This window comes from Neofelis nebulosa, chromosome 6 (assembly GCF_028018385.1).
Source record: "Neofelis nebulosa isolate mNeoNeb1 chromosome 6, mNeoNeb1.pri, whole genome shotgun sequence".
NCBI lineage: Eukaryota > Metazoa > Chordata > Mammalia > Carnivora > Felidae > Neofelis > Neofelis nebulosa.
In genome coordinates, this window is record NC_080787.1 from 99,178,564 (window position 1) to 99,194,435 (window position 15,872).

At 43.2% G+C, this 15,872-nt stretch overlaps 1 protein-coding gene across 1 annotated transcript; it reads left to right on the plus strand.

Moving 5' to 3' along the window:
- The first annotated feature begins 9,768 nt into the window (after nt 1-9,768).
- LOC131515464 (uncharacterized) lies at nt 9,769-15,668 on the plus strand. The gene is made up of 4 exons (XM_058736165.1): nt 9,769-9,967; nt 10,084-10,416; nt 13,922-14,125; nt 15,171-15,668. The coding sequence occupies exons 1-4, from the start codon at nt 9,769-9,771 to the stop codon at nt 15,200-15,202; spliced, it is 768 nt and encodes a 255-aa protein (XP_058592148.1). The 3' UTR covers nt 15,203-15,668.
- The last annotated feature ends 204 nt before the right edge of the window (nt 15,669-15,872 follow it).

Genomic DNA, 15,872 nt, shown 5'->3' on the forward strand with positions numbered 1-15,872 from the left:
CTCCCTGATTTTGAGCTTGGCCAGGGGATTTACTTTGGCCCATGGGATGTCAGCAGACACATCTTCAACAAGGGTTTTACTATGTCTTTGCCCTCACGAGGCGAAGAACCCACCTCCGCTCACCTGCTGTCCGAGGAAGCTGTGAGAGACACACATGAGCAGAACCACAGCTCAGTATAGCAGCTCCTTACCCTAAATCTGCTGACATAGGAGCAAGCTCAGCAGACATCAGCAGAGCCGTCCAGCCACCCACAGATGTGTGAGCTAAATAAACGCTGGCCGTCACGTGCCGCTGAGATTTGCATGGTTGTTTATTACACAGAAATGGCTGACCAATACCCCAGCTGTGTGAGCCAGTGTATCACCCCATCCTTTCTTCGCCTAATATTTGTCAGTTTGTTTTTAATCACCAAAATGGAGGCTTCCAAAGGGGCTTCTTGCCTGTTTTGTTCTCTGTTTGATCTCCAGTATCAACAAAATGGACTGGCACACTGTAGGCACTCAATAAATATTTGATGAATAAAGAAAGTTTGAGCTGAATTTCTGTCACTTCAAACACAAACCCTGACTAATACAAGCCACACATCAAATGAGATTTTTTTCTCCTCTGATTTTACAACAGATATTTATGTCACAAAAATCACATCGATAGAATTTAGTCTAGTGGCTTTCTCTTATATTAGGAGGATTTTCACTGTTAAACCATGAATGTATCAAGGGGCCAACACAAAAGTACAGACTAGTCCTTAATGAAGTCAATTTGCAATTGTTTCTTGGCAGAGAAACTGTAAGTCATAAAGCGTGAAACTCACCCAGCAAATCCACACTAGGGCATTAGATCACATGTTAATCCTTTGTTATCTACACCTCCACTGATCACTGAGACAATAGTGGCTGGATATTACATGATTGGCATTTGATTTTTCTTGCTTTTTACTTCATACAGGAAAGTTTCAATAGTGCGAAGAACTATATGCCTTTTACCCAGATTCATCAATTCTTAGCATTTTGCTCCATTTGCTTTATCATCTGCTCACTCTCTGTATATTTTCCCCTTAAGCATTTCAGAGTGAAGCATTTCAGAGTTATTGCAGATACAATACCCCTTTATCAATAGATATTTCTGTGTATATTTCCCAAGAAATATGTGGCTTTAACATAACCACAGCACACTTACCAAAATCAACAAAACTTAGTCCTGATATCCAAACTACCATTCATATTCAGATTTTCCAATTGTCCCAATAATGTCATTTATAGCTCTTTTTCTTTCCACTTCTGAGACCCAATCCAGGATCACACAACTCCAATTAATTGTCCTGTCTAATCGAGGATATTTTCTCAGTCCTTTGTTGTTTTCATGATTTTGACATTTTTTAAAAATTTGTAATTGAACCTAAATTTATTTAATGGGATTATGCTTTGCAGAGTATTACACTAAATTGTATATTTAAGTTCTCTAAATCTCTGTCTCCCATTATATGACTAAGTATATAGTAACAAGGAATTTTATTTATCCTAAGATTGTTTAATTGTAGTAAAATGTGTGCTACATAAAATGTATCATCATAACTATTTTAGTTATTATCATGACTATTTAAAAAAATTTTAATGTTTTATTTACTTTTGCCGGGGGGGGGGGGGGGGAAGGGGCATAGACAGAGAGGGAAACATAGACTCTGAAACAGGCTCCAGGCTCTGAGCTGTCAGCACAGAGCCCAACACAGGACTCAAACTCAGGAACGGTGAGATCATGACCTGAGCTGAAGTCAGACGCTTAGCCAACTGAGCCACCCAGATGCCTCAATTTTTTAACATAACTATTTTAAAGTGTACAGTTCAGTAATGTTAAATACTTTCACATTGTTGTACAACCATCACCATCATCCATCTCCAGAACTCTTTTCCTCTTGCAAAACTGAAGTTCTGCGCCTATTAAACAATAACTCCCCCTTTCTCCCTTTCCCCAGACCCTGGCAACAACCATTCTACTTCTGTACCAATGAATTTGACTACTCTAGATTCCTAGTATAAGTGGAATCATTCAGGGTTTGTCTTTTTGTGACTGGCTTATTTCACTTAACATAATGTCTTTGAGGTTCATCCATGTTGTATCACATGAAGGATTTCCTTCCTTTGTAAGGCTGAATAATATGCTGTTGTATGTATATACCACCTTTTGCTTATCTATTCATCCTTCCATAGACATTTGGGTTACTCCCACCTTTTGCTAATAATTCTGCTATGAACATGGGTGTCCAGTATTTCCTGGAGACCTGGTTTCATTTCTTTTGGGGATACACCCACAAGTGGAATTGCTGGATCATATGGTCATTTTATTTTTAGTTTTCTGAGGAGGTGCCATACTGTTTTACATAATGGAAAACATTCCCATCAACAGTGTACAAGAGTTCCAATTTGTGTACATCCTCACCAACACTTGTTATTTTCTGGGGTTTTTTCCCTCTTTTCTTTTCCTTTTTTAAAATATTAGCCACACTGGGTGGCTCACTCGGTTAAGTGTCCAACTGCGGCTCAGGTCATAATCTCACCGTTCCAGAGTTTAAGCCCTGCATTGGACTCTGTGCTGACAGCTCAGAGCCTGGAGCCTATTTCTGATTCTGTGTCTCCTTCTCTCTCTGCCCCTCCCCTGCTCACACTGTGTGTGTGTCTCTCCCTCAAAAATAAGTAAACATCACCAAAAAAAATTTTTTTTAATATTAGCCACACTAATTGGTATAAAATGGTATCTCATCATTTTGAGTTGCATTTTCCTAATGATTAGTGATGTGAAACATCTTTTCATGTGCTTCTTGGATGTTTGTCTATCTTCTTTGGAGAAATGTTTATTCAAGTCTTTTGCCCCTGTTTGAATTGGCTTATTTATTTTCTTATTGATGAGTTATAGGACTTCTTTTTATATTCTGGATATTAACTTATCAGATAATCAATTTACAAATATTTTCTTCCATTCTGTGGGTTTTCTTTTCACTCTGTTGATTATGTCCTTTCATGCACAGATGTTGTTAATTTTGATGTAGTCAAATTTATCTATTTTTTGTTGTGGTTGCCTATGATTTTGGAGTTATAGTCAAGAAGTCATTGTCAGATCTAAGGTCATGAAGGTTTTACATCGTTGATCTGTTGTGAGTTAATTTTTGCATACAATGTAAGGAAAAGGCCCACCTTTATTCTTTTTTGCATGTGGATATCCAGGCTTTCCAGCATCATTTGTTGAACAGACTGTCCTTTCTCCATTGAATGGATGTGGCACCCTTATCAAAAATCATCTGACCACGTATGTGAGGTTTCACTACTGCATTCTCCATTCTATTCCATTGGTCTATAAGTCTATCTTTATGCCAGTACCACACTGTTTTGATTTACTGTAGCTTTGTAATACATTTTGAAATCAGGAAGTGTGGGATATCCAACATTCTTCTTTTTCATATTGTTTTGGCTATTCAGGCCTCTTGAGAATCCATATGAATTTTAGCACGGATTTTTTTAAATTTCTGCAAAATTTTTTTATGCAGCATTTTTTAATTTATGCAAAAATGCACTTGGGATTTTGACATATTGTGTTGAATCTAGAGATCACTTTGGGTAGTTTTGACATCTTTACAATATTAAGGCTTCCAATTCATAAATACAGGATGTCTTTTCATTTATTTGTGTCTTTAATTTCCTTCGGCCACACTTTGTAGTTTTCAGTGTACAAATCATTCACCTACTTGGTTATGTTTATTCCTAGGTATTTTATTCTTTTTTTATGCTATTGTAAATAGGGTTGTCTTCTTAATTCTCTTTTCATATTGTTCATCGTTAATGTATAGAAATACAACTGATTTTTGTGACTTGACTTTGTATCCTGCAATGGTCTAATGGCTTTTTTTGTGGAATTGGGTTTTCTACATAGAAGATTATGAAATAGAGGTAATTTTACTTTTTCCTTTCCAATTTGAATGCTTTTTATTTCTTTTTCTTTCCTAATAGCTCTGACTAGAATTTCCAGTACTGTGTTGAACAAAAGTGGTGAGAGCGGGCACCCTTGTCTGGTTCCAAATCTTAAAGGAAAAGTTTTCTTTTACCACTGAGTGTGATGTTAGCTGTGGGCTTTTCATATACAACTTTTATTATGTTGAGGTAGTTTCCTTCTGTTTCTAGTTTGAGTGTTTTATCAGTGAAAGTTATCGGATTCTGTTACATGCTTTTTATACGTCAGTTGAGAGGGTCATTTGCTTTTCTCCCTTCATTCTGTTGAAAAATAAAGAATAAATAGCCTGTACTTTTGTTCTTTGGTCAAGGAGGTAAAACAAGCTACTCTGACAGAAAAAAAAAAACATATACTGCCCTCAAAGAAAGTTCACATTAATGCATTCATTTAGTCAACAAATACTGAAAAAATGTTCAGTAGGTAGCAAGTGACTTTCTTGGCACTGGAGTTTCAAAGGAAGGAAAACCTAGATCCTTCCTCCACCACTAGCGTCACAATGTACTAAGAGAGGCCAGCCCCTCCCCAGGAGGTCCCTGCGTTCTGTGCACTACTCACAGCAGTTTATCGACTGCATCCTCTGGTTTGCTCCTGAAGTTCCCTCAGACCACGATCCTCTGACTCCCCACCCTTCTTTGCCTGTCAAAATTTGAGACATTTTTCCAGTCCTAGCTCAAATTCCATCTCTTCTGAGAGAGACTTTCTGATCACCTTGCCCAGAATTATTGACTCTGCCATCTCTATTACACCCTACCCATCACCCTAGAATCTAACAGGTAATGAGGAAGCATCAAGCATTTATCCTATCTTTCCTTGTACTATAGTACTTCAAGGGAGCCAGAGAGCAGATGGGAGGAAAATTATTTAAGAAGTATTCCAGGGGCACCTGGGTGGCTCAGTCAATTAAGCCTCTAACTTCAGCTCAGGCCATGATCTCACAGTTTTTGAATCTGAGCCCCACATCAGGCTCTCTGCTGTCAGGGCAGAGCCCACTTCGGATCCTGTCTCCCTCTCTCTCTGTACCTCCCCCACATGTGCATGCACCACCCCCCCACAAAATAAACATTAAAAAATAATAATAAACAAGTATCCCAGTTAATAAATGCAGACGAATGGTAGAATGAGAAAATCACCATTTAAACAAGTTTTTTTAGTGTTTATTTATTTTTGAGAGAAAGAGAGAGCGTGAGAAGGGAGGGACAGAGAGAGGGAGACACAGAATTCAAAGCTGGCTCCAGGATCTGAGCTGTCAGCACAGAGCTAGATGTGGGGCTTGAACTCACCAACCCACAAGATCATGATCTGGGCTGCAGTCAGACACTTAGCTGACTGAGCCACCCAGGCACCCCAATAACAGAACTTCTAAGCAACAATCATCAATGGATCCCAAAATCATTCCATGAAAAGCTGATGGAGAGATTAAGCTGACACCCCATGAAGCACTGGCCGATATTAGCATTACTGAAGTCAGGATAAGCAGACATTATGTGCTTCCAGAAATGACATCAGAGCGAGGACACAATACTTTACAGAAATTCCTGCCAAGAAGAACGAAGCCCGCCTAAATAAGTTGAACCTATACCTAATCAAGCTTCTAGGTCTAATCACCAAGCTGTAGGAAATACATGCTCTAGAGAAACAAGGTGAACACCACACCGTAAGAAAAGCAATCTGCCAAATTCACACATTCCACAAGGAAAAGTGGCCTGGTTTCACCAACAAAACCATTAACAAAAAAGGAGGAGAGACACTTATAGAATAAAAGAGGCTTATAAGCCTGCATAACAATAACATGCAATGTGTGAACCTTATTTGGATGCCAATTCAAATAAACCAACAGCAAAAAAGATATCTTTGAGACTATTAGAGAAACATGAATAAAAAGTATTAGATAGTATGAAGGTTTATTGTTAATTCTGTGAGGTATGCTAATAGCATGGTTGTTATTATTTTTTCAATATTTTTGAGAGAGAGAGAGAGAGACAGAGCATGAGCAGGGGAGGAGCAGAGAGAGAGGGAGACACAGAATCCCAAGCAAGCTCCAGGCTCTGAGCTGTCAGCACAGAAACCAATGTGGGGCTTGAACCCACAAATGCAAGATCATGACCTGAATTGAAGTTGGACACTTAACCAACTGAGCCACCCAGGCACCCCAGTTGTTATAGTTTTTAAAAGGCTTATCACTTAGAGTTGCACACCGAAGTATTTACTGGTGAAACAATATGGATGCTGAAATTTGCTTTAAAATACTCCAGGGGCACCTGGGTGGCTCAGCTGGTTGGGCATCTGACTCTTGATTCCACCTCAGGTGGTGATCCCAGTACCTGGAATCGAGCCCCACATCGGGCTCCTTGCTGTACGTGGAACCTGCTTAAGATTCTCTCTCTCTTTCTCTCTCTCTCTCTCTCTCTCTGCCCCTCTCCCCTGCTCACACCGTCTCTAAAATTAAAAAACCAAAACCAAAACAAAGAAACTCCAGAAAAGAATAAAAATAAAAACAAGGGAAAAGATGAAATAAGAATGGCATAAAGCTAGGCAATATAATATGGAGCTTCAATGTAGATATGGAGGTTCCCTTGCCATCATCTATGGAGGTGTGATACACATTCTATTTTTGTATAACTTGAAAATCTCCATAATAAAAAATAATATAAAACTTAAAACAAACAACATCAAGAAAAACCCTTTGACATGGACAAGCACTAGACCATCAGAAGGTGGGCATCTGCATTAGAGCTCTATATCTGCTATGAACTAGCCAGTCCAGGGCTCTGGTCCTCTGCATAAAGCAAAGAGTTGGATTTGAACTTCTCAAGTCTCTTCCAATTCTAACATATTCTGACTCTTACTCTGAAATCCCCATTTCTGTTTCCTTCTCAAGAATCCTTTCCCAACTAAGTAACTGTAAGCCAGACAGGAGTTTCCTCTAATTCTCCCAAGACTACTTTCTCTGAATGTACGACTTGCATGTCTCACTTTCTATTCTCTCCTGTGTAGAAAGTACCACAACTGACTCCTGTGTATCTAAATCATTCAACACACGCTGCACTCCATATATACATCTGCTTCTGTTATATGTGTGTGTGTGTCAGTGTCGTACATCTGATACCATAAACTAGGACACTGTCAATTCAGCATATGGGTGTTCACTTTCATCATGCTGATGACTTAGCACGTTGTCAGCAAGAGCAAATGTATAATACCATAATACTATAGTGTAAATAGTAAACTCTCTAAGCAATCTGTTGGCAGCTGGCCTGTCTGCAACAGAATACAAAAACCTGCACTTTCTGGCTTAATTTGCTTCTTCTCTCCTGTCCAACATTATGGGTTGGCATTTGGTAGATATTTCCAGGGATAGATGAAGGATCTTTCTTTGTGTCTCATGCAAAACAGTCTTAATCCACAAGGTTTCTCTTTTCTCTAACTCAGGATACATGGCCCCCTTTCTTGTGAGCTGAATATAAACTCCAATTTTGTCTTTTAGATAACTTCCAAAAACTAGGTAGAGACTGCATGAAAGTTTATGTGTTCTTTTTTTTTCTTTTCTTTTTGGCAGTGATGGATGGGTGGGTAGAGGGATGCTTGCTGTGCTTTTGAGCATTTGGCCAATTCCGATTGAGTCATCATATTTTGCCTATATGTAAATTTGCTTATTGTAAATTTTCTCTAATATCCTCTCAACTCCTGGATGACCTGGTCTAAGGATGTTAAACACTGTATATAGCTAAATTTCATACCTGCTGAGGCAGTGTTGGCAAAATCTTAAAAAAAAATGGGACCAGGGTTGCCTGGATGTCTCAGTTGGGTGAGCATCTGACTCTTGATTTCAGCTCAGGTCATGATCCCAGGGTGGTGGGATTGAGCCCCACATCGGCTTGGAGCCTGCTTAAGATTCTCTCTCTCTTTTCCTCTGCCCCTCTTCCCTGAGCTCTCATTCATTCTCTCTCCCAAATAAAATTAATTAAATTTTAAAAAACCTTTTTTTAATTTTTTTTAACACTTATTTATTTTTGAGACAGAGAGAGACAGAGCATGAACAGGGGAGGGGCAGAGAGAGAAGGAGACACAGAATCTGAAACAGGCTCCAAGCTCTGAGCTGTCAGCACAGAGCCCGACGCGGGGCTCGAACTCACGGACCATGAGATCATGACCTGAGCCGAAGCCGGACGCTTAACCGATCGAGCCACCCAGGCGCCCCCCAAAAAAATTTTTTTAATGTGACCATAAATTTCTATCAGTGGTTTCAACAAAAGTAGCCCTTTACTTTTGCAAATGACTTCACAGAACTGAGCTGCTCTGGCTGTACCTGGTTTACTGAATTATGGGGAAACTCTGAATTCAGTTTGCATTCTATACCCAGGGTGAGAAGAGACTGCATTTCAGGAAGCTGTGACCAGGATTAAATGAGATTATGTATACAAAGTGTTTACCATAGCGTGTAGGAACAGCAGGCACACAAGACAGTTCTTTTTAGCACTCCTTGTACCCCCGTACAGTCCCTAGAAAGAGTACATTTTCAGTACACATTTGTTGAATAAATAAGTTGAATCGGCATAATGAGAAAGATAAGTTACTCAGTATCTCTGAACAAATACAGGTTCTCTCAACTGGGTAATATAACTTGTCAAGGATTTTTATAGAGTGTGAATCTATAGAATGCCCCAACATAGAATTTTTAAATCAACTCAATTTTGAAAACTTAATAGGAAGAGTTAATAAAGGAAAGGTCGATTTATTCAGATGAATCAAAGATGAATCTTGAGATGTAATCATGTTTTATTTGTACAGGTCCTTTACCCTAGAATCAAAGCATTCACCACATATCTCATTAACCCTTACAACACCCTCAGGAGGCAGGTAGATGTCTAAGATGATCCCCTTGTTACTGATGGAGAGAGAGCCTGAGGCCCAAGACAGTGAAGGGACTTGTCAGAGGCCACATCAAGTGAGTGAGTAATGAAGCAAGAAACGGAACTAAATTCTAGTCTTTATCCTGGGGCACACTATTATGTTTTACCATGAGGTTGCCAAACATCTCAATTACTTTTTACTCTAAATTCATTTTATTTATTTTATTTTATTTTTTTAAAGTTTATTTGTTTTTGAGAGAGACATACACAGCGAGCAGGGGAGGGGCAGAGAGAGAGAGGGAGAGAGAATCCCAGGCAAGCTCCACAAGGTCGGCGCGGAGCCCGATGTGGGGCTCGAACTCACAAAACTGTGAGATCATGACCTGAGCCGAAACCAAGAGTCAGTCGCTTAACTGACTGAGCCACTCAGGCGCCCCTCTAAATTCATTTTAAAATAAGCACCCCCCCCCTTTTTTTAATCGGCCAAGAGTACAAGATGGCAATAACTAAGACAGAAAGACACAAATCAGTTGGGTTTTTTGTTTAATAGTTCCATGATATCAGCTAACACCGTCTACGGAAGAAAACTGAAGCAAATCTTGGTTCAAAAACAAACTTCTGCATAAGGCAAATTGCTACATTTTAGGGCAATTAATGTGATTTCTAATTTGCAACTGAAAACACGGGGAGGAGGGTTTGAGTTTCCAAACAGAACTGGAGAGACTGAGCATACTTCTCCATTGACTTTCCTGTGATTCTACCTGGGGGTGTGGGTAAACAAATTCTTTTTAATTGACTCACTTGAACAGGGATTACCAGAATTTTCAGGTATTTCAATCTCCAAAATTTCCCAGAAACCCTCAGGATGAGTAGTTATGATTTTAGTATCTTTGGACTAAAAACAACACACATAACCACAAAATGACCCATGGCTCCAATGAATTCGGTGACACTGGCAATGAATCTGTGTTCAATATGCTCTGTATCTCCCTACACTTAAAGTCTGTTGGCGCCGCGAAGGCCCAGTGGGTGGATGGGTTCCCGGGCGCATGCAAGCAGCTCCGGGACAAGAACCCGAATCCGGGGGCGCAGGGCTGGTTTCCACATCCGCTCCATCTCCGCAAGGATTGAGAAAACCCGGCTCACAGAGCGAACTTCTCTGGCTCCAAGTCATTTCCTGGTGTTTTAATCACAGACACAAGGAGACCGCGGAACGAGAGACGCCAGTGCTCTAAGCGCGGAACTCGCGGCGGCCCCTGCGCCTCGCCCTCCTGGGGCCGGTCGCGCGCGTCCCCCGCCCCGGCTTGGGGCCCAACTGCCGGGCGCAGACCCGCGCGCCCCGCCCGGCGCAGTCAGGTTCTGTCTTCCCAGAGTCAGAGTTCCAGTTTCTACTTTCCTTCCCGACATTTCTCCTTCGGGGTCTTCCAAGGATCGGAAGGTGGCGGAGCCCCTGGCCGGGGAAACCCGCGACAGCTCAGGGCTCAATCTGTCGGGACTTTGGTGGCTCATCTACATCCCACTGGCCCCTTATTTCCACGCGGAAAAGTAGAGATGTTTGGCCACCAGCAGGTACTTTGAAGGGAGGGCATTTTTGAAGAGGCTTCTCTGCTTAACCTCCTGGGCACACTGATGGTCGCATGTGAGGCCTCAGGACCCACCCAGCAGCCACAGAAGCTCGGAAGGGACGATTTTGATGGCGGCGACCTCTGGCCTCCTCCTTTCAACCTTAAGACCTCTCTGGTTCCAGGCTTATTGAACCTGATGCTGCGATCAGTCCTCTTCATCTTCTAACCAAAGATGGTTGGGACTCAGGTCCCGGACCCAGACTGTGTGGTTTCTGTCATTAGCTCCCCTATTTATCAGCTGCTGCGTGACCCTGGGCAAGTTACTTAACCTCACTGGTCTTCACTTTCTCTCTTTGTAAAATGGGAATTCTAACAGCACCAACCTGAGTTCTGTTGTGAGAATAATATGAGATAATGCATTTAAAGTGTTCTAGCATAAGGACTGGTTCAATTAATGTCAGGGGCTGCTTGGTGGAATTAAATAAGCTTTGTAGGAGAGCTCATTCAATCAACAAGAATTTATTGACAGTGCCCCTGTATGCCAGGACCTGTCCTAGGAACAAGAAAGAAAGCAGGGAATGTAAGAGACAACAAGTGCTGTCCCCTTGGAGCTCACTTGGGTGGAGGAGGTGGGTGGGGGGGGAGTTACACAGCAAACACAGTGTGTCTCATAGTGAGAAGAGGCATAGGTACCAGTCTAAACAGAGTGGACAGCTGCTGGAGCAAAGGGAGGGAGGAGCCACTGGAGAAGCTGGGCCAGCCAGAGAGAGGTGAGAGCAGGATGGACCTACCGGCCAATTTCCCTTACTAAATCCTATCATCCACCCTCCAACCCCTACCCAGTGAGCTCTCCCTTGGGAGATCTGCCTAAGGAAACAGGTTAGGGACCTGAAGGGAAACACGATTCTAGTCAAGTGCCTCTTCCTCCATTCCACCCCATACGTGGCAGCCTATCCTTTTACACCCTCAGAAGAATTTCCATAATAGAATCATAAAAGGGGATAACTCACATTCTCTCAAGGAATCGAATTTCCCCTTCCTCCTTTCCATGGAAGATGACAGGGATGGTACGTGATGATGCTGATGCAAACTAAGCAAAAGATGGACTTTTCTCCCTCAGCTGTCGGCAGTTAACAGTGACCACACACTTCCAAGGCACTATACAAAGAAATACCCATAACAAATGATTTCAGGATGCTACATTCTAATTTACATAGCACCACTACAAATAGGAAAACTTCTAAATGTCAGTAAGGTAGAATACTGATATATATGCTCACTTACAAGTCTGACTTGCTTACATGCTATAAATATTACATATCAGTAACAATCACTACCACTTACTGTGTTCTTCTGTGTTTAGTGTTCTTTGTGTATTTACTTATTTAACAACATTGGGAACCCTATAAGGAAGTATCTACCATCATTTTACAGATGAGAAAATGGAGTTAAATAATTTGCCCAAGATCATAGAGCTAGTATATGGTGGAGCTACTCCCTTCCTCCCATTTTATTGTGGGTTCATTCATAAACAAATATTTATTGAGTGCCTTCCATGTGCCAGGCACTGTTCTATGCATTTGCGGATACAACTTTTAAAAATCCTTACCCTCATATATGTTATTTACATTCTTGTAGAAGGACAGAAGCAACAAGAGGGGGCAAAGGTAAATGGGAGTATAAAAGTTAGGTACCAGGGAGAAAAATTAAGCAGAGAAAAAGGAAAAGGCAGGGATTGGGTTACAGGGCTAAACAGGTGGGGGGGGGGGGGGGGGGAGGGAACTTTACCCAGAGGATGGTATTCAGCAAAAACTGGAAGAAAACTATGCTAATGGGAGTGGGGCACCGACTGCCCAGTCAGAGGGAACAGCAAAGACTAAGGCAGGACTCACAGTGTGGCTGGATGGGTGTGGGCTTGGGCAAGGAGAAGGGGAGTAGAAGGGTCAGAGGGGGCGGAGTGGTCACTCAGGAGCCTAGACAAAAGGATTTAAACTATGATCCTCAGTAAGGTGGGGAGTGACCGGAAGTTCTGAGTTCTCTGATAGAACAGGATTACTCTGGCTAGAAGAGGATCCGGGATCGAAGAGTACACTAGCAGGGGGCAAAGTAGAAACAAGGAGACTGATTAAGAGGCTGCCATAATAACCTAGGGGAGAAATGATGAGATTGGTGTAGGCCCAAGTAGTAGTACTAGATGCCATAAAGAATGGTCAGATTCTGGATATACACAGAAGCATTTTCTGGTAGGCACCATTTGGAGTGTGCAAGTAAGAGGAGTCAAGGATGGCTCCAAGGTTATTGACCTGAGCACCTCCTGAAAAAAATGGTTTGCTCTTCATGGAAAGGGGAAAGAGGAACGCTATGGATGGAGCAGGTTTGGGGGCAAAGCTTCAAACAAGTTAAATTTCAGCATCTTTTAGACATTCGGCTGGAGACAGATATCCAGTAGGCAGCTGAATAAACAAAACTGGAGGTTGGAGTTTGGAGAAGTTCAGGCTGGAAATACATATATTTTTATGGAGGGGCGGAACACGGGGGAACTTCCAGGCTCTAGCGCGGGTGACTGCAAGAGATCACTTAGGAGGTGAGGGCAGGAGGCGGTAAGAGGTCGCGACCCCGCCCCAGGTGCTCCAACTTTTCCCACTTCATCAGGACTGAAGGAGAGCACAGCCTGGGCACTTGGGTTACTCGTTACTTACACGGTTAAACCGCTGCCCACACTCCTGGGCGGAGGTAAACCTTTTCACCCGAGGAGCTGGGATGAGGCAGAAGTTTGGTGTGCCACGTTTGGCATTAAATGGCCCCAGGGAAGCCATTTGATCTCTCTGTCGTCCCGTAAAATGGGCATACTGGCACCCCCAGTAATCTGTAGCAATCTGGGGTCAGTGAGAGAAAGGAGCCCAGAAAACTAACTCTTTTGCCCCTTCCTGCTTCTTAGAGCTCCCCCCAGCATTTTGCGTCGCATTTACCTCCACACGTTGCCCTGTCTCCACAAATGCTTCCCCAGCGCCACGCTGGTACAAGCTAGGTGTTCAGGGAAGGCGAGACGGAAGCCAAGGATCGGGAGTGGGCTCCCGGGACAGCAGTGAGCCCGGGCAGTCGTCCCGCCAAGGAGTGGAAGGGATGGGGCACGCCCGCTGCCCTGATACCCCCGCCCCGGCCAGCGCGCCGGCTCCTAACCGCGGACGGGGCGGGGAGGGGCCTCGGCCGGCGCTTCCTCGCAGGGGCGAGCGGATGGAGCGGGCCGCCGCGCTCCAAAACGCACGCAGGAAGGCTGGCAGGCGCCGCGCTGCGCTGCGCCTGTGCAGCGGGGACGCGGGCCTCGGCGCTGGGGGGGGGGGGGGGCGAGCAGGGCGCCGCCCGCCGCATAGCGAAGCGTCTGGACCATGGTACAGCCGCCGCGCCCGGCCGGCCTCGGAAACGCTCCGGGGCACGGCGCCCGGACTATTTTTTGTTTGTTTGTTTGTTTCTAAGAGCGATTCCTTTTTCCCTCTACTGTCGTCCTTCAGCTGTCCGAAGGAAAGGGGAATCCAAGGTTCCCGCAGACGGGCCATCCACGGAAGATTGTGTAGGGCCCTCTCGGATCTGGAGAGGGCTGGTTGTTCTGGTGAAGACAAACCGGACGCCCGGAACCTGGCGGCGCCGGGGTCTCCCCGGGACGAGGACGCCCCGCGGAGAACCCAAGCATTGGGACCAATTTCCTATGAACGCAGGTGAAATCCTGAGGGCCCTTGCTGAGGATTTCACAGGTTGTTGTAGAAATTCATTAAACCAAATTTACAAAGCATCTTTTCAATACCTTCCAGCAAACAGGGCCTAGCAAGAATGGAGGAATTAATCTGGATGTTATGGGCAGTGGTTCCTAACCTTGGGGGGGGGAGGGGTGGCGAGGGGTGGGGGTGGGGTCGTCGATCTCTTTAGAATTGAACGCAAGCTATAGACACAGGCCCCCAGCACACACTTTGATGCTTGTTTGACGTTTCGGGAACACACACACCCACACCCACACACGCGCGCGCGCGCGCGCGCACACACACACACACACACACACACACACACACCTTCTCTATTCCACCTGGAGCCCTGAATGAAAAAGGATGCCTGACGAGAATATGCACAAGCTTTGTGATCTCTGAAGGGGAAAAACAAAAACAAAACATCCAGTTAATTTCACAGGGCCTGTTTGGGTGTTTTGTTGTTGTTGTTTTCTCTCTGTGACAAGTGGACCACGGTTAATCAAGTGATCGAGTGAGTTTGGTGGATATGAAAGGATGCAGGCCTCCTGGGAAGGGAAAGATGCAATTAGAATGGAATCATTCCCTTGGGTTGTCCTGGCCTTTCTAAACCACCAACAAAAATGTAATCAGGGCAAAAATGTTTGGGAAGAAAGCTAGCAAACTGGGAAAGGTTTCCTTAAACATAATGATGACAGTTCTGTAATTTTGTTAATTCTGTTCACCAAGAAACTTCTCTGTTTTAAGTCTGAAACTTTTGATGGCCTCAGAGAAGCAGTACATGGCCCTGGGTTTTTTTTGGGGGGAGGGGGCAAGAATGCCATACATACTGTTCTAGGACAGCAGCTCTCCACCATCTAACTGGCCTGCTGGTGGTGGTTTTGTGTAACTCTGGAGGATTACATATCTGTCTTATTTTATTTCACCAGATGGAGTAAATGCAACAATATTTGGGGGGAAAAAACATTTCCTGTCTTTTTGTTCTTAACATAAAAAATACTTTATTGCTATTTTTTTTTTTCAGAATATTTTCTCCTCCTCTGGGACACTTTTTGAAGCCTCTAAGCACATTATTTGCCAGGACCCTTTGGATTCTCACAATCTTCCTAACTCTGTCTATAACCAAGACTTGCTGGACCTGCTCCATTAGGGAAACTTGTGTTTTACAAGCTGTAGAAGATAACTACAATAACTAGGGTTTTCTTTTTCTTTTTCCTTTTCTTTTCTTTTTAGAGAAAATTTCAAACTTAAAACACTTAGTATTTATGGGCAATTGATTTTTCTTTTATTACCCATTTAACCATGGCTTTTCTTTGACGCTCATCCAGAGGGACTCTCATCATCCATGGCTAGATCAGAGAAGCCAAAAGGAAAGGTCTTCATCATCTCTAATCTCCATCTCTCACCTCCCTCCAAAGCAGTTTGCAATAAAGAGAACTCACTCCCACATCCTGATCCCTGTTCTTCTTTGATCTTCCCCATCATTTTCTTATTAAAAACAACTGCTCTGTTGCCACCACCACCAGTTGCAAGTTGTCTGAATAACTATATTCATCCTTAAAATTTTAATTTTGAAAATCAAGTCATATATTAGAGTTATTATGCCAAGTTTATCCCCACTTGAAAAACAAGGGGAAATCTATAGAGAACAACCCATTAATTTTCCATCGGTTTAAAAGCACTAAAATGCTACTTTCTGAGTATGGGTCTCTGGTTTTCCAGCCTG

Coding starts and splice junctions, on each gene's coding strand:
- LOC131515464 (XM_058736165.1), top strand. CDS start 9,769: ATGACCCATGGCTCCAATGAATTCGGTGACACTGGCAATGAATCTGTG. Junction 9,968..10,083: donor TCCACATCCGCTCCATCTCC/GCAAGGATTGAG, acceptor CAGTGCTCTAAG/CGCGGAACTCGCGGCGGCCC. Junction 14,126..15,170: donor CCAATTTCCTATGAACGCAG/GTGAAATCCTGA, acceptor TTTTTTTTTCAG/AATATTTTCTCCTCCTCTGG.